The 19,813-nt window shown below is 35.5% G+C and overlaps 1 protein-coding gene across 1 annotated transcript in view; it reads left to right on the forward strand.

Moving 5' to 3' along the window:
* Window positions 1–11,050: 11,050 nt before the first annotated feature.
* HMGCLL1 (3-hydroxy-3-methylglutaryl-CoA lyase like 1) overlaps window positions 11,051–19,813 on the forward strand; it is a 154,152-nt gene continuing 145,389 nt past the window's right edge. The window contains exon 1 of the mRNA XM_017893240.1: window positions 11,051–11,317. Within this exon, the coding sequence (XP_017748729.1) occupies window positions 11,210–11,317 (108 nt within the window). The 5' untranslated portion in view covers window positions 11,051–11,209. The remainder of the gene's footprint in view (window positions 11,318–19,813) is intronic.

The following is a 19,813-nucleotide window of genomic DNA, read 5'->3' on the forward strand; positions in this document are numbered from 1 at the left end:
ACCACCGCCACCCAATACCAGAGGGAGTTAGCTGTCCCTAGTTGCTTATCTCAAAGCACAACTTATCAGCTGGCACCCTGCATGCTCTACTTGAAAGGGGAATAGTAGATATGTTGATCTGGAAGTGATCAAGTAAAGAAAGAGGTTTGTTGTTGGTTTACCTGTGCATTTAACCATGTGTTAAAGTGAGAACTCAGATTCTCAGAACAAATGTTTCACATACTCAAGAAGAGATTGTGGCAGAACCTGAAAGTACAATGTGAAGGTTGACTTAACTCACCTTGGCTCATTTTAATGCAATTATGAAGCAAAATTCTTGGTGAAAAATTATAAAATCAGGAAATTCTGAACAGTGGAGGACAACAAGACAGTGTAAACTAGACCTGAACCAGGAAAACTGGCACGTGGTCTCAATGACCTAGATAACGTGATGACATGGGGAAACCCAGACGTTTGACCTAGTGAGAAGAAGAAAAATAAATCAACTGTTTAAGTAATAATTCAGAATCATTAGATTCAAAATTTTTTATAATTAGGAATTCATTTCTTTATAAAAGTGTTACTCCCTGCTGCAAAGAATTTCATAGGTGGTACAATTTTGAGACCAAATCTATTTTTTCTCCTGTGTCAGTATAAGACACATATTTTAATTTGATCCATCCAATAAAATGATAAGTGATATATTTGGTGATAATTTCTCTTCTTTAGGAAGGCAGTATATATAAGTAATAACCAGCGCAGCTTTGGTGCCAAACCGTTTAGGTTTATAAGCCAGCTAAATCACTTACTAGCTATGTGACTTTAGTCAAGTAATTTGCCTCTCTGTGGTTCTCATTTTTCACTTCAAAATTGGGATATTAAAATACCAGCCTAAGTGATTATGATGAGGAATAAATGAGCTAATATATGAGAAATTGTTAGGACAGTGCCTGGCACATGGAAATGTAAGTTAACTATAGGTTGTTATTATTATTTCAATCAACTGTCTAAGAAACTTGAAAGATAATATATACCATGTTTTTCAAGTTACATGAATTAGTTGTGTTTGATTAGATATAAAACCTTGGTTATTACACTATATTCCTTTAAAAATGTTATGGTAAGCCCAAAACTAATTAAAACAAGGTTTAAAACAAGCTAATTCACATTTCCTGAAGACAAAGTACTTATAAAGATGAAGGCCTTATAAATTATGCTGTGGGATAGTTTTTTGTTATCCCACAGCATAATTTATATAAGTGATAGTAGAAATATCACTTCTCCCACATGCAGCTCAGATGGAGAGGTAGAAAATAAATTTAATTTTGCTGGCTGTTATTTGTAAAAGTTAAAAGGAAATGATGTTTGAATGCTGAGAAATATAGGATAAATCCTAAAAAACTAATTTTAATTGTTTTCTTCTGAACTACTGACACTAAAAAATAAACATCTTCTAATATTTAGATGATGGTCATGAAGTAATAAAGCATGTAAGCAGCTTTATGATATTCATGGGTTTCATACTCATGAATATGGTTCTGTCAGGATGTGATCCCAGTAATCTGACTCCTTGACCTGGTCTTTAAATATCTGCCTGGGGAATCTGAGCTTTGATGGGCTCTCAACAGCTCAATGAACAGGATGAAGGGAATAAGGAAACTTACTTATCTGAGGAGGTTTTCAATTTGTAGGAATTCTCCTTTCCAAGGTTTAAATGTTTGAAATCATGGGAAAAAATTTAACCCTATATGATGCATGTTTTTTATAGATTTCACTTTAGCTTACTGTAATTTCAACAAGACAGCTATAGCCCAACAATTTAAAAAGTGGGCTCTGATGTCAGACTTCTTGGGTTTGAATTCTGACTCTCCTACTTAGTAGCCATGTGTTGGTAGTAACTTAGTTGACTTCTCTGTGCTCAAATGGTCTCATCTGTAAAATAGGAATCATAGGACCCTTCTCATGAATTAGATAGTGTCCACTTAAATATTTAGAATGGCACATGACACATGCTCAGCAGATGTTAGTACTTGTCCTCATCACCGTCATTTAAACCAGTGGTTCTCAATTAGGAATGATTTTGCCTTCCAGGGGGTATCTGGCAATGTCCAAAGATATTTTTGCTTGTTACATCTCAGAGGCTATTGGCATCCAGTGAGTAAAAGCCAGGAATTCTGCTAAAATCCCTACCATGCACAGGACACCACCCACAGCAAATAATTATCAAGTCCAAAATGTCGATAGTGCTGAGCTTGAAAAACACCAATTTAAGCTATTCTGTTGTTGAAGATGAAACATAAACACCAACAGACATTTTCTGCACATAACCTTGATTAATTCTAACTTAGTAAATCCGTATCTTATAAGTTTTTGTTAAGCAAAGTATGAATTACCAAGAATCAGATATCTTCATGAACTTACAACTATGCAGTAGGGAAGTTTCTGAGAGAATAGTATAAAAATTAGGGTAATAAATGGTAGTAAATAAATGAAAGGAAAAAAGGTAAAATAAAATACATTAGAGGAATATCTTTCTAATGGGAGCGGAAATTAAGTGGGAAGACGGGAATCTGAGGAATATTGCTTTAGGCCTATTGTTCCACCTCTCCCTGACCTCCTTCCCTCCCAGGTCTTTAGCATTGGCTTATAAATTTTGGGGTAATGTCAAGCTTTAAGTGAATGAGCAAAAAGTTTTCCAAATGTAATTTAAAAGTTATAAAAATTAGTATTTTGTTACAAAATAACTATAGATTGCTGCCTTGAAAAGTAATGATTCCATATTGGTGTATTTCTATGTATAAATTTAGTGAAGATTTGAGATTAGTGAAATAGAGGGCATTGAATAATACCAGTTAATAAAGCACTCCTATAACTTTCTGCCCTTACAGTACTCAACTAAAATGTTCTTGGAGTGATTGCATTCTAGTAAGAAAAGGATTCCATTATTCAATCATTTTAATGAATTCTTTAGAGAATTATACTTCCATGGGAACTCTGGGAAACTTTTGGCAAGAAAATTGTGTTTTCCCTAATGGAAAAAAAAAAAAAAAAAAAAAACCTTCCTTAAGTGGTAGAGTAAAACTTCATTAGTTTGCGAAAACAAAACAAAACCACATGATATGTGGGAAAATGTATTAATGCGTATGCCAGGCCACCAAGGGGAAAAAAAAATGCAAGGAAAAAAGTGAACAGGAACTCAAAATCTTAATTCCTATCCAATACATAGATGTTTTTATAAATATATAGCAATAAAAAATCATGGCTTGCATGATTTATGAAAAGAGAAGTCCCACCCCCACCAGGCATGATTATCAGGATGAAGTGCCCCTCTGCAAGTTTGCTTCGAAGACCTAGAACTAAAGCTTAAACCCTAGAAGACAGAACACACATCACTGCTGAACATATTAAGACTTTTTTAACTTTATGATGTTCTCCTGCATAGTACTTACGATGTTATCAGGCCTGAAAACATTTTTAGGCTTCATATTTAGGACAAGATTGGGTCCTTCACCTAGTGTGTGAATCTCTAGAATGAAGAGTCAGAAGACTGAATTCAAGTTCTAGCTCTAAAGAAGCTCTCTTGGAAAAAAATTAACATCTCTGAGCAAAGGTTTCTTTCGCTAAAAGTTATTAGAAGCAGGAAATACCTTGTATATAAAAGTGTCTTTTATTATTTATTCTTGAAAATCATGAGATGAAAACGAAAGAGCAAAGGCTTTGACAGGCACAATTTTGAATCCACTTTTTACACTTTCTTGTTACTTCGGAATAGTTTGTTCAAGTTGTCTGAGTCTCAGTTTCTTCATATGTTAAATGGGGATGACAATTCATACACATGGTTAAAATATCCACTGAAGTGCTTCCCAGGTTTAGGCACTTGATGAATACTATCTTTCCTTTTCTGCCCTTGGAAAACAGGCATGACATACTTTAAGACATCTAAAGCTGAATTTCAAAATAAATACTTTAAAATTACTGTCTTTAGTACATATGCTAAAATTTATGTGCTTATGTTTATCTGTGGAGAAATAAAAAGTGTTCATTTTACCTATAATATCCATGGTGAAATAAGCGTAAGATAAAAATCTCATTAAATCAGACAATTTTATGAACATTTTTTATTAAAAACTGATTTCCACGTTTTGTTAGTTTTTGGTAATAATGAGACTGTTTACAGTTGCTCTTACTCACCCCTCCCCTGCACTGTCTCTTCATCATGAAAGGCTCTGTCTACCCAATCCTCTCAAATGTGGTCTCTTTCTCTGAAGTGTTCTCTTATTATCATAACTAAACGAGGAACCTACTGCCTTTACTACTATGGTTCTAAACTTATCACTTGACACTTATCAACATACTGGCCTATTTTAGTTAGTTAAGCAACATTATATTTCACTATTAAATTAGAAGTTGCTTATGTTGACTACCTTGTTTAAGCATTACCCTCCACACAGTATTATACAGCCCTGTATTTATTAAGTATTAATTATTCAATTCACATTTGATGAATATGCAAATTATACTATAAGTAATGTTTTGTGTATAGATCCTACAGCTTTAGAATCTAATTTCTTATACTCCTCTAATTAAAATAGATATGCTTTGTATTCTTTTATTTTAGTTATTTTGCTTAAGATGTTGGCAGTGGAATGTGAGGCATTTAAAGCCAAGAAGGCATACCTTAATCTTAAATATATATTCATACTTATTTTTCCATTAGCTACTGAGTATTAAATTTTAAAAATACCTGCAGTGGACTAAACAAATGTCCTAAATTTGTTTTTTACAGATTCCCACTAGCTGGAACAATGTTACATATGTCTTCTTAACAATGGATGAATTTGATTCAATGAAAGGCAAAAGAAAGCTGAGTTATTGAGCAGTTATTATGTGCAAAGGAAAATACTAAATCTTTATAATTATAGTTGATATTGAATTGTGTTCTCATTCAATAGTACTTGATACAGTTTCAAAGAATGATATAATCTCTGGATAAGAGATAATACAGTTTGCCTACTAAGATTGTATTTATTATAACCCACCAACATATATCAACTAATTGATAAAATACTTTCCAAGTGAAGTTTGAGCTTGTAGTTAATGGAAAAAAAGATACTTTTACATCTGTTGGCAAAAAATATGTGGACTGCAACCATCAAACAAAGTAAAACTAGTTAATGAACAGTCCATGTCCATGTCTTTTGTTTTGCAATATAGTTGGCAAAGCTAATGCTTTTGGATTCTTCTGAATTAGTGAGAGAATAAATAGACTCCTACATCTGGAGAAATGTGGTTTATGACTTTGTTCTGATTTCAGTATTTGCTGCCAGGTACTCATCACCTGGGGTGGGGTGTTATTTTGGTAAAATAGAACTCATTACTTATTCTCAAAAGAATGCTGTATTTCAGAACAATGCTATTGTTAATGGAACTTTGATTTTAGTAACCAAATGCCAAGAATGTTTTTAAACACTCTGTTATCCTTCTCATCAATTTAGATCAGCCAGACATAACATATGTGAGAAGTTATCTAACATTTTCAGCAATAAAACTGATATGATGAAAGCTTTTTTCCCCTTAGGTATCATCTAGTATTGGTAACCAGATTGTTCTCATTGTTTCTTTTTTATTGTTTAAGGCTGTAGCACATCACTTTTGTAATGCTTGCCAAAGTTCTATGGAATCATTGTTTGAGATTCACCATATGTGTCTTTTATCCCTGCCCAGTAGGTATTATGGCTACATGTCAGTTTGGCATTTGGTATTATAAGAACTTCGACTGGTTCACTTGCTTCTGATTCTATCCACGCTGTCAGCATAGAGACTTTCAAATAGCCATCTCTGGGAACAAAGAAACTCACAAGATAGCAACCTGTTTTAACTAGATCCTTCTCACCCAAGTACTTCCCACTCGAGACAATTGATATAGTCAGTCTTAGTCAGTCTGCCTAGTTTGGGGTTGACTGATCTCTGAAACAAAAATCTCTCTTCACTCTGTTTATGAGACCTATTGTCTAGAATATAGAGAATGAAGAGCCCTGTAATTTATTATATGGTAGTAATTTATTGCGGTCATTTGATACAGAGAAGAGATAGGGAGAAGAATGGGAGTAAGCGTAGAGCATGTGGCTTCTGTTTAGTTTTCTTTCTTGTGGATTAGTCAAGACATCGGAACTATATCATGAGATCCTCAGGCTCTGAGTTAAATCCAGTGTTCTTCGTTCTGTTCAGCATCTCTTGTTCCCTATCTTTATTTGTAGAAGTGATAGGAACTTCAGAATACATTGAAAATTATGGAACAAATATAATACTCAGAGAAAATTTCAAGTAAGAATTCTGGGCCGGGCGCGGTGGCTCAAGCCTGTAATCCCAGCACTTTGGGAGGCCGAGACGGGCGGATCACGAGGTCAGAAGATCGAGACCATCCTGGCTAACACGGTGAAACCCCGTCTCTACTAAAAAATACAAAAAACTAGCCGGGCGAGGTGGCGGGCGCTTGTAGTCCCAGCTACTTGGGAGGCTGAGGCAGGAGAATGGCGTGGACCTGGGAGGCGGAGCTTGCAGTGAGCTGAGATCCAGCCACTGCACTCCAGCCTGGGCGACAGAGCGAGACTCTGTCTCAAAAAAAAAAAAACAATTCTGTTAAATATGGAGCTTATCAGGGAGATTCTTTCCCCTCCCCTCAAACACTGATATCAAGAACATCCTCAGAAGCTAAATATTGCCAAGAGGCTCGCAAGAAGGCACAGGCCTTGATAGTCAGGATCTGAGGTTTTAAGCACCACATGGAAACGTACATTTAAGCGAATGGCCATGTAAGTATGGTAGCTAACTGGGCCGTGAACATGAACCATTGGTCTCAAAAAGCCATTCCATATATGAGAGATGAAAAAAAGGTCACCTGGTTCTGTGGGTGAGAAAGTAAATCTCTGTAAGAAGACTGAAAGCAAGTGCTATCATGCATGATTTTAAGTTCTATATTTATTATATCGTTATGAGACTCCAAGCTAAGATGTTAACAAAAAACAAATCTTAGCACCACCAAATTAAATCCATTAGATATCCCAGTCAAGCAAAAGTAAAATCATCCTTTAGGAATATTTCAATAACCCATGAAAATTCCTATGGAAAATAAATGGCTTCATCAAAGATAAGTTTACATAAGCAAATTACCAACCATGCAAATTTTGCTTTGTATATGTATTTGCTTTGCACATACAAAGCAAAACTTAAAAAATATAAAGAGAAATTGACAGAAACAGAACTATAGTGCAGGATTTCCACTGTCATGCTGTTTTGGCAAATTAATTAATTATAAATGTGAACATCTGTATGATCATATTCTAGCTACCTACTTCCCTCTAAAAAAATAAATAACATGCTATACTTTACAAAGTTATTATAAGAAATGCTTTTGATTATGTGTGTGTGTATATATATATGTATACATATATATGGATATTGTACAGCCAATGGCATCATGGTTTCAAATAATTTAAATAAAATAAAACGGGAAAAACAAAAAATATATACAAGAAATATTAATTCTTTTCTCTCTGAAATAAAATATATTTAAATGTTTCTAGAATTAGAACACTAGGTGTCTTCACTGATATCTTTACGCATCTTCTGAATTTCTCAAAATTGCTATAATAAACATAATTAGAGTGATAGGACATGAAATAATCCTAAAACTTGGGGAAATATACATAATTTGATATTGCTGAAGTTATGGATAAGTTTAGAAAATGGGTAGGAGTTGAGACTGCAAAGACTGCTAAAAGTCTCATCATAAAATATTAATTGAACCATTTTTAAGAAACATGACTTCTCCCCACCCCCAGAGGTTATGGGACACCTCTAAGAATTTAAGTTCAGGCCGGGCGCGGTGGCTCAAGCCTGTAATCCCAGCACTTTGGGAGGCCGAGACGGGCGGATCACGAGGTCAGGAGATCGAGACCATCCTGGCTAACACGGTGAAACCCCGTCTCTACTAAAAAATACAAAAAAACTAGCCAGGCGAGGTGGCGGGCGTCTGTAGTCCCAGCTACTCGGGAGGCTGAGGCAGGAGAATGGCGTAAACCCGGGAGGCGGAGCTTGCAGTGAGCTGAGATCCGGCCACTGCACTCCAGCCTGGGCGACAGAGCGAGACTCCGTCTCAAAAAAAAAAAAAAAAGAATTTAAGTTCAGAATGTTTATCAGATACATATTTTCAAAATCTCTCAGGCTATACAGTACGAATTGTTGAGTGGAAAATAACCCAGGAAACCAGACTACTGTATTAATAATAGCTAACATTTGTTGGCTGCCTACTATGTGCCAGAGACCACATGTTGAACATTTTATATATTCTGTCATTTAATTTTGGCAACAATTAAGAACTGTTATTGTCACCCTCTTACACATATGGATACAGATGCTAATGAAGTTGTCCAGGGTCACTCAGTCCCTGTTAGAACCTGGCTTGCATCATAGATAATCTAGAACTAGCTCTTAGGCCCTTCCCCACTGCATTATGGTGTTGCTTGTCAAACAGATAGGAAGTGGAGCAGAGACAAGTTCTTAGCAAAAGAAAAAGAGCAAGGGATGGGTCCAAGATGTTTAACTCAAATCACTTGTTGATAGATTGCTAGGATTAAGGAGAGAAGGAAGTCGAGAATAATTCAGGAGAGACAGGTTGACTTGAATGTTTTTGCACATAGCAAAATCATCAATAAAGTCACTAGAGAAAATAGAAAATTTAATTTACTTTAATTTGTGGTGAATGTTCGTATCTTCTTCTGTTTGAGTGAGTAAAATGCAATGAAGTAAAAATCGCTTAGTCACATGATGCAGCAAGCATAGTATAGAGTGCAGATTCAGGGTATGGCACTTACTCACTTCATAGTTTTTAACAACTGTTTTTTGTTTTTTTTTTTTTAATTTTTCTAATGGAGCCCAAGCTTCTTAACCTGTTATATGGCGGGAGAGAACTATAGAACCTTCCACAAACTTCTTTTTATTCTCATTTTATCTAGAGCTTTGTAGACTTGCAAGTAACAGGGGTACATATTGAAAATGTTTATTTGAGTAATCAAAACAGAAAGATGTAGATTAATACAAGAACATACGCTTTTCAAATTTATAAACTTTAAGTATTCATAAATTAACATCAAACTTTACTTACCACTAAAAGCACATCTATTTTAACTCCTGTTTATTCATTAGATTCAACATTCTTAAGATATTTGGTCTTTATGATTTTGGCATTTGTAAACATTTTGTTTAAAAATTTGAGATCATAACATTTTCCATATGATATGAATTAAAATTAAAAAAAAAACTTTCATATTTATAAGATTTTTTCCCTAAAAAACACATATTACTATGGTCAACTAATTGGTATATGAAATTTTCTTCAGACCTTTTTAATTTAGAAAATGATTAAGCAGTCAATTTTTTTTCCCTAAATGTTCTTGTTCTTAGTAGCAGAAGATCATATCATATCTGGCTTATCTTAGAGGTCTTATTCTCCAAAAGTTTAGACTTCATTTTAATTTTAATTGCCAATCCTTTTTGAGGTTTGGAATGATTGTTGACTCCATTATGAAGGTTGCCTTGCTAAATTATTGTTGTTCAAGTTGGATCTTTGAAAATTATTTTAAATATCATGTTCCCTGTTGCAGAATTTCAATACATAGAGAAAAATGATAGGAAGCCTAGCTATAACCAGTATGGTCCATTTCACTTGCAGTGGAAAAATAACTAACAGCTGAGCTCTGCTAGTACAGCTAATAAATTTAGCTCTATGAATGTACACCTATGTGATAGTCATGCTTAGGTAAACAACAACCGGAGTTTTGGTGTTTTACAGAGTTTTAAGCGCATCCAGGGATTGCATAACTTCACTTCAGCAGTTCAGAGAATGTTCTCCAGGTTAAACATCCTTGGTTAACTGTGAGAAGACTATGACCTCCTCATCCTCTTTGCCCTTTCTAGTGCAGTTTACCGAAGGATCTACATGATTTCTTTTCCACTCTTTTTCCTCCCTTAACCCATTTATTTTTATTACCTGTGGAAGTCTCTCCGCCCGCCCCCAAACCGCCACCCATTCAACACACAAGTGGTAAGGATGGTTTGACTTTGAATGGTAAATTTCTTCTGTGTGTTTATCCTATGGTGTGCATCAGTTGGCTCCTGGTTTACATTTGCTCCAACAGCCAGCAGAGCCGATGGATATTCCTGGCCATGGACATTCCGGCTGGGTCTCCGGAAGACCCTAGGTACCCTGCACGAGACTATTCTTAATGATTATGTCATTTTAGCTGCAAACCACTGAACCCACTGTGAAGAGTATTAGGGTGTGACAATACACATAAGTGTACATGTGAAAGTAGGGTGGGGAAGGTAGGCCGGTGGTCTGCTCGAAGGCTATTTTTCAAACCCTCTCTTCCACTAAAAATGTCTCCAACTCTAATATCCTAAGAAATTGTTTAGAATATTCCGTTTGGATAAATCTAGTCCTTAGAGCTTTAATAATTTTTGTGCCATGAGACTTAAACACGCAGTTCCATTTCAGCGCTTAACTGCAGCACCAGTTTACTGACAGCTTACTCTCATTTAGGAACGTACCTCTGAGAGTACCTCTGACATCTAACCTAATTTAAGACTACCTTTTCCTTTTTATTAAACTGTTGGATATGTTTTAACCTTGCCAGTTGCCTCAAAAACATTTTTAAATAGAGCTTATTGTTATAAAGCATAAACTCCGTAAGCTCAACGGTGGGCAAATCTATACTTCAGCACCCAAGGCGGCAGCTGAGAATGAACGAACTCATCAACACAAACACTCATGCCCCTTCCTTTTATTTTAGACCCCTTTTCTGATCTGAGACAGGTGAGAAGTAGGTGGGCATGTGAAGATACAGTCAGCCCTGGGCTCTCAGTGTAGTGCGGAAAATGAGCCACCCCTGAACATCCTCTGGCTCAGCTCCTTTCTCTCCTGCTCAGGAGTCCGGCATTGCTGTCGATTCCCGCAGGTGCCCCGCGCACCGGTTGCCCCGGGCGCGGCCACCTGCCACGCCCTGCTACCCGCCCTCTCGGCGCCGCCGCAGTGCGCGGAACAGCGCTGGTCCTCACAGCCCGTGCACAGGCGGGGCGCGCTCCCGAGCTGGCGTAGTTTCCCAGCGCGGTGCCAGCCCCTCATCCTCCTCCAGTCTCCCTCCCCTCTCCGACTGCCGCCCCAGGCTCCGCCATGGGGAATGTGCCATCCGCGGTGAAGCACTGCCTCAGCTACCAACAGCTTCTCCGGGAGCATCTCTGGATCGGGGATTCAGTGGCAGGGGCGCTCGACCCCGCGCAGGTACCACCTCGCGGCCCAGGGTGTCCCTACCCTCATGCGCACTGACAGCCAGCCTCTCTCCCTGCATCCTCTTGGTGCTCTCCTCCCTTTATGTCACCTCCTCACCCCAGGACCCTTCCCGTAGCAGTTTTGTCGTGTTAGGCCGCATCCCTTAAACGGTTTTCCATTATCTCTCTTCGGTGAATATATCGACCCGCCTCTACAGATCAGACCCAGCAAAATCCCTGCCTGTGACCATTTGCTGGTCGCCTAAAGGCAAGAATTCCTTCTCTGTGTTTTCCTGGAAAGGGATGCATTACGTAATACAATTTGTATTCACAGGTATTCCTTCAAGGATACTGCCCTTATTCTCAGTGCTCCTTGTACTGTGTAACAAAGAGGACAAATTTGTCACAATGTGAGGCAGAAAAGGAATGAAACCGGTAGAAGGTTAAGAAGACACAGTAGGATGAAATAGTCAATCAGAACATGAATTATCCCGAATGTATCTATGCTTCAACAAACTTGAAAGAAAGTGTAAAGAACAGCACTTTCAGACTAAAATTTATTCCCACATTGTTCCTGAAAGATCATGTTAAGACGATAGGCAACTTAATATTATTCATATACTTATGATTTAATGCACTCTCAACCAGTGTCAGATAAATAAAGAAAAGGTGTATAAAGAAATTAACTTTTTCCTTTAAAAAGCTGAAAATCTAAAATTCCACAAAATATTAAATAACTGATAATTGTTATGAAAATGTTGAAACATGGAATAAAGGAGGGGCAGTGTGAGGATTTCTTGTTGAATTACAGGTGCTGGATGCAAGATTATTTCTGATTTGACTAGTGAACAAAATAACTTCTGTTATTGTAATATTTTAGTCAGTAAGCATAATTGTACCATGTGGATTTAAACCAACTATTCTGATGTAAGATGTTCATTTTCTATTATGTATTCTCAGTTTGGTGTATCATATGTGAAATTGCAATCTTATCTCTACAAATTGGAATTCAGTCTTTAGAAGATATTTTGTTTCTCATTACTTAAAAGATGGCCATGGTCATCTAATTCAAAACCTGTTGATGACAGTGGTAGAGGTGAAAAGTTATCCTTTGTTTTCCCCCATGTTAACATGTCTATTTAATTTTCCTACATTCTATTTTGACCTTCCTGATGTAATTTTATCTTAATGTTCTTAACTTTTTAAATTCAGTCTGTTATTTAATCAGGAACCATTAACTTGTATTTCCTAAGTCTGAGACTTTATATGACTTTTCTTTTTGAGTGAATATTATATTTTTCTCTCCCTCTTTATTTTCTGATTTACACATTTTGTGGGTTTTATGGACAATGATAGAAGATTGGCTGCAGGTAAGGATGTCTTTTTTGCCCTATTAAGATATGGAAGCAGATTAAATGAAAATGACTAGGATTCCCAAGAAGTAAAATTTTGGGACATTCTTCAGCTTAATGACGTTTTTGTCCAGGCCTTTGCTCCCTCCAGAGTTATGCTTCTTTTTGTGTTCTCAGGAATTTTTAAAAATAATTCTGTTTTAGTTCCAATACTGTTGAATTGTAATTTTTTCTATCTCACCTATTTGAACTCACAGCAGCACTGACATCTGACACTTGACTTTTTGAACTTTATCATCCTAGATTTCTGTTCTAATAAACCCTCACTGCTTTCAGCCCTATGTCTCTGGATTCTCAGTCTCCTTGGCAGGCTCGGTGGCTTGTATCCACTGGGTAAATATCCAGATGCCACATCACTATTTACACTCTTCCTAGTGTGAGTGTGAGTGACAATCTACACTCACTGATTTGGTTGCTGTTTGTGTACCATTTGTTTTCTAGACTTACATTCCTCTGTTTCTCTTGAATTCCAGTCCAGATGTTCAGCTGCTCATTTGACATCATCGCTTGAGTATCTCAAAAGCAACTCAAACTCAAAATTTTTGAAATTTTATTAATGTTCCACTCCTTCCAACACTGGACTTTCTCCAATATTTCCTATTGCAGGGAACGCCATTATAATTCATTCTGTTCTACGAGCCATACACCAGAAACTATCTTCTTTCATTTCCCTCACACCCAAATTATCACTGAGTCCTGCAATTTTACTTACTGAATTTCTTTCAAATATATTTTTCTAACTTCGCTGTACCAATCAATCTTAAAATGGCATTATCTCTCATATGTATGACTGAACTGTTGCAGTAGTCTTGTTACTTTCCAGGAATTCCTCTTCAACCCATTGTCTATATAGCTAGTTGGAAAATGTTCCCTATTTCAAGTAAAATAATGCTATTTCCATGTTTCAAAACCATCTATGAATTTCCATTGCTTTTAAGAATGGACAACAAAACTTTTAATGGGTTTTCTAAACCTCAAATGATCTTTTCATTGCATCTCTCAGCAACATCATCTTAAGCTATTCTTTTGTGTTCTTGCCACTTTAGCCACAGTGGCCTTGAGTTCTCTAATAAATTGTGTTCTCTCTGGAACCACAGTGTTTGCTTCCTTTCCTCTCTGCTAGGAAGATTATTTTCAACAAATTAACTTCTAATTAATCTTCTGCCCTCAATTTGCATGTTACCTGCTTGTGAAATCTCTCCCAGACTCTTAATGCCAGCAGCTTTTGTTAGACTTCTATTGCATAGTAACCTATTTATTATAGATAATATACATTATATACTTATTGTCATGATTACTTGATATTTAATTGCTTTGCAGATATTAAGCACCGTAAAAGTAAGGAAGCAATTCACCACGGGATTCTCAACACTTATCAGAATGTCTGGCTAATTTTTTATGGCCAATGATACTTGTTGAATGAACAAATGAATTAGTGTTTTCCCTTATAGGCCATAAGCATCACCAACCTATGAAGACCATGAACTTCTTCTTAGCATTTGTTCGAGGTCCATCAAAATGATTAGCACACTGTAGCATCATGATAAATATTTGCTAAGTGAATAGAAAATCAGCGAGAATGGGGGCATGGTGTAAATAGAGTTTGGTCTTAGCACCAATTGGTGAATATTACTACTGTTTTTCTCTTACCTTTTGTTAGTAGTTTAATGGAGAGATGAGGTAAAAATGGTTTCTGGAGGCTGCCAAGACAGCAGAGAGCTTAACTAATTCTCTATTGTTGAATCTGGCAGAGAGAATCATGAATAAACCTAACTCCTGTGATATGAAATAATCTGCAGTTAGAACAGACAGAAAATTCTGTATTTTGAAATAATTCTGTATATGCAATAGAAGATTGAAAATCTTGACATTTTCCTGCTACCAGCTTATTCCATGGTTTTTTTTGTGTGCAACAGCATGGCCAGACCTTCATTTTTCAGCTTACATTTTAGAGATAATATATACCTGATGAATTATTAGAATTAAATTAAATATTGTGTGTATGCATATATAAACATATATACATTGGAAGGTTAACAATGTACTATCAAATGTAAAGAGAGTAAATATGAATGAAAGGCTTATTCTATCACAGGTCCACTAATTAAATTATTTGGGTCTCTGTTTTTGCTAATGAAAATGGTTTTGCAGAAAATTCCCTTAATAGACCAAGAGGTTAAAATTGCTCATTCCATAATCCAAGCTATCTCTTAGGACCTGTTTTATTTTCTGTAGTTGTCTCTGTTAAAAAGAGTATAATGAAGTTGGGTTAATTGGTATGTTTTAAAGTTTTGATTAAATGTAAGTTTCCTAGTGAAGCGATCCCCCTTTGATTTTCAAGTGTTCCTTAAGCAATAACTAAGTCTCTTCACATATTAATGCCCTTTTGCAAAAGTAAAATTTCCAAGGACCTAAATTCTAATATAAACAATGTTTTAAACCTACTATATTTCTAAAATAAAATGGTAGATTATGTGAGATTAAATTTATCGTTATTTTACATTCGATTCTGATCCTTTATGTTACATTTGCTGTCAGCAAAAATTATGATTCAACGTAGTTATTTGGTGCTAAAGGGTCTCTGGAATTTAAATGTATATTGTATTTCTGCTTAAATGCAATCAGATGATAATGTAACTCTACACTTTTAGCTTGCAACTATGTAGTTGTTAGTACATTTACTAAATATATTAGGATGATTGAGGAGGAATTTTCAGACAGGGACCAAACTGCCATCATACTGTTTTCTATTTGTCTCATGTATTCTTTGTCTCCTTACCATTTTTTATTCTTTTCCAGCTTCTTTTGAAATCATGTAGCATTTTAATTTCTCATTTTTCCCCTGAATTGATGTGTTAGTGATATACTTTTTTTTTTCACTATACTCTTAATTGCTGTGTATAATATATCAAAATATAACATGGCTTATTAAAATAATATATTAGTACTACTACAACTTATTAAAATACAAATATGACTTTTAACTTCATTTTCTGTCTTCTGCCTTTTATGTTTTTGTTTTCATATATTATCTATATGTTATATTTATAATACATATGTATACAGTCAATATCCATTTATATTTATGCGCATATTTTCTCTTTTCTCCTTTCTTCGTCTCCATTTTTTCCTCAGATTACTTTCCTTCAACCAGAAGTATTTGTTTCAATATTTTCTTTAGTAAAAAAAGTACTAATATTGATTTTTTTCAGTTTTTCTTTGTTTGAAATTACATACACACATACACTAATGTGTGTATATACACATACATAATGTTTATAAGTATAAATTAATATTTACTATAAATGTAAGTTTTATCTAAAAAATTAAAAGACATGATAGCAGTGCCAAATGCAGATTTCCCAACAGATACAGTGGAAGCCAGATACAATAAAATCAGCTATTTGTCTTATTTTTGGTCCTTTGATGATAATTTATCTTTCATTCTTTTCTAATGGTTTGACTATGGCATGTCTATGCATATTTTCTTTTGTATTCATCTGGGTAATGATGTGCAACACTTCTTGGATCTATCACTTGATGTTTGTTGGGTTTCACATTTTAGAAGCTTTTCAACCATTTTTGCTTCAAATGTTGTTTCTGTTTCTTGTTTCCTTTTAAATCCTCTCCATAGGCCTACGCTTTGAAGAATATTAGAACTTTCTCTGAGCCTTATTTATTTCTTAAATTCATTTTTCTTTAAATTCATTTAAATTATTTCTTTAAATTCATTTTTTCATTCTTTCTTTTTTCTCCATATTCAATCTGAATATTTTCTTCTCATTTATATTCCATTTCACTAATTTCTTCTTCAGCTTCGTTTAATTTGCTGTTAATCTTATTTATTGAGTTAATTTCAGTTATTACATTTTGAGTTAAAGCATTTCTATGATTTCTAAAAGTTAGGCTTTAGTTCTTTGCCACAATTCTCTATTGTATTATAAATTCTTGAATATTTATTAGAATTATTTTAGATCCCATGTCTGACAACTCCAGTACCCAGATCTCCAATTAGTCTGTTTTATGTATTTTCCTTCCTGGTATGCCTACAAAATTTAAATAATATGTTAGACACCTGGTATGAAAATAATTATAGACGTAATTTGAGACTCTGAATAATACTGTCCCCAGGTGGGACTTCTCTTTGGCCTTGTCAAACAATAAGCGTAGAGATAACTTATTTTAAGCTAATCAAGTGCTTACCTGATAGGAGGTTTAGCCTACTTTACTTGTGAGGGCTTGACTTTTTTCTCTTCATCCTTACTTTTTGTATTCTGCAGTCATTCAGGGGTCCTAACTAAAACCTAAAATGTTTACCAGGGTTGCTTCTCCTTGCTGAGACCTGAATTCAAACTATTTCCACTCCAGCCTTGCAAGGCTCCTGGAAAATCTAATGATCTCAGCTTCTCAGTGGCTCATACAGAATTGGCAAATGCTTCAAAAAGAAAAGTTATGCTGACTGTTGGGGTTACCACTTTATTTTTTTCTCCTGCATAGTACATTGGTTGCTGAAATACTCATTAACCAAATTTCGGAGACTATTAAATGAGTGTTTTTCATTAATATTTTATCCAACTAATATAGTTGTTGTCAGTGAGAGGCTTGTTGTGAGCAAGTTAGTCAGCCATTATTGAAAGATTATATAATAAGGAAATTAAATTTAAAAATACCAATTGTGCAATTTAGTTTAAATTGTAAAAATATATTCATTTACCATGCCACTTGAACTTGTTATATTCCAAGTAGCATACATGCTATTTAGATTACCAATTTGAATTCCAGAGAAAGAATAAAAAGATTATCTGCCTCAAGAAAAATATTGTATGGAAAAAATGACTATTCCAAATGGTTTTTAGTAGGATGAACAAGTTATAAAGGTAATGAATACATATTTTAAACAATGTTAAAAGTAATATTATGCCCAATTTTAGTATCTGCTCTTTGAAGAACAATGTACTACTTACTCCCTCTTTATGTGTAATATACGTTAATAAAATTTGATAGTTTTTTTTTTTTTTTTTTTTTTGGTGACGGAGTCCTCCTCTGGGTCGCCCAAGCGGAGTGCAGTGGCCGGATCTCGCTCACTGCAAGCTCCGCCTCCCAGGTCCACGGCCATTCTCCTGCCTCAGCCCTACAAGTAGCTGGGACTACAAGCGCGCCACCTCGCCGGCTAGTTTTTGTATTTTTTAGTAGAGACGGGGTTTCACCGTGTTAGCCAGGATGGTCTTGATCTCCTGACCTGTGATCCGCCCGTCTCGGCCTCCCAAAGTGCTGGGATTACAGGCTTGAGCCACCGCGCCCGGCCAAAATTTTGATAGTTTAATAAAATAGTTTAATAAAATTTGTTAAATAATAAAGTAGTTCCTTTATAATATTTTATCTCTGTTGACATACATGTATATTAAATCTTTTCATTTTATTAGCATAAAGTTGGTAAAAGTATTTTCTTATTATTATTTACCTTTCTTTTCAATCTTTTGCATTGTCTCTTTCTCTTTCTCTCTCTATAAGTCTTCCTACAGTTTATCACTTTACTCAGAAACATCTTGTAGGCTTGTTTATCCTCTTGACTGTTTGTATATGTTTGTATCTATTTATGCATATGGATGATGTGCTAGCAACTGATTTCTATTTTTTTAAATTATTCTTTTTTAGATTAATATTTTAATGTTCTTTAAACATTTAGCTCACTTGATTTTAGTCTTTTTAAAAAATAAGTGCTTTAAGACTATACATATCCATTTCTCTATTGTTTTGCTTTAAATGTATGTCTTATAAGCTGCTTATATGATTAGTCTCTAGCTTTAATTAGATGAATTTAACTTTAATCATGTTTGATTTGACTATTATGTTTATCCTACTTTCTGCCATATCTATCAGGCTCACTCACCATTTTACATTTCCTATTTTTAAGGTTGTTTATGCCTTTTCAGCTTTCTTATTTTACAGTTAAATCAATGCTATTGTTTAGAGCAAAATATATATTTTAAAGAATGAATTCACTTATCTTGAGAAAAAGATTGTTTCATTATTACACCATGATTCTTCAAATAACATGTACCAGGCATATTACCATTCTCAAGATTCTTTTTGTTGATGTAAACCTTCTAACAGTTGAGGTGAAGGCAGGGAGTTCCAAAGACTTGTAATTTTTACTTGAGGTTAAAGACTGAATCATGAGCACAATAAAGTTAGACAGTTAAAAGGATAGGTTTTTGATATGGTTTGGCTGTGTCCCCAACCCAAATCACATCTTGAGTTGTAGCTCCCATAATTCCCACATGTTGTGGGAGGGACCGGGTGGGAGATAACTGAATCATGGGGGTGTTCCTCCCATACTGTTCTCATGGTAGTGAATAAGTCTCATGAGATCTGATGGCTTTATAATGGGTTTCCCCTTTCACTTGGCTTTCATTCTCTCTTGCCTGCCACCATGTAAGACGTCCCTTTCACCTTCCACCATGATTGTGAGGCCTCCATAGCCACATGGAACTGTGAATACATTAAACCTCTTTTTATTTCTAATTTAGCTAGTCTCAGGTATGTCTTTATCAGCAGCGTGAAAATGGATTAATATAGTATTTGTGGTCACAGACTTAATAGGTGAGCTGCCACAAGCAATAATATGCACCTTTTATGACCATATAGATTATGGTCAGAATGGAGTAAAAGTCTGATGAATTTCACTGAAAACCAAATATTGGATGGAAGGTCCACCAGGACATTGAATACACTGCAGAATGGTGTCAGGATTTGGGATGAAGGGAATGATGGTGAAAGAAGTTCGAATGGCCTTGATATATGAAGGATACCAATCATCAAGCAGGGATAAAGACTATATGGCCAAATCACATGGATTCCAAAAGCACGGCCTTTTAAGAATTATTTTTATTATTATTATACTTTACGTTCTAGGGTACATGTGCATCACGTGCAGGTTTGTTACATATGTATACTTGTGCCATGTTGGTGTGCTGCACCCATCAACTCGTCAGCACCCATCAATTCGTTATTTATATCAGGTATAACTCCCAATGCAATCCCTCCCCCCTCCCCCCTCCCCATGATAGGCCCCGGTGTGTGATGTTCCCCTTCCC

Source organism: Rhinopithecus bieti, unplaced genomic scaffold (genome assembly GCF_001698545.2).
Source record: "Rhinopithecus bieti isolate Rb0 unplaced genomic scaffold, ASM169854v2 scaffold_23303, whole genome shotgun sequence".
NCBI lineage: Eukaryota > Metazoa > Chordata > Mammalia > Primates > Cercopithecidae > Rhinopithecus > Rhinopithecus bieti.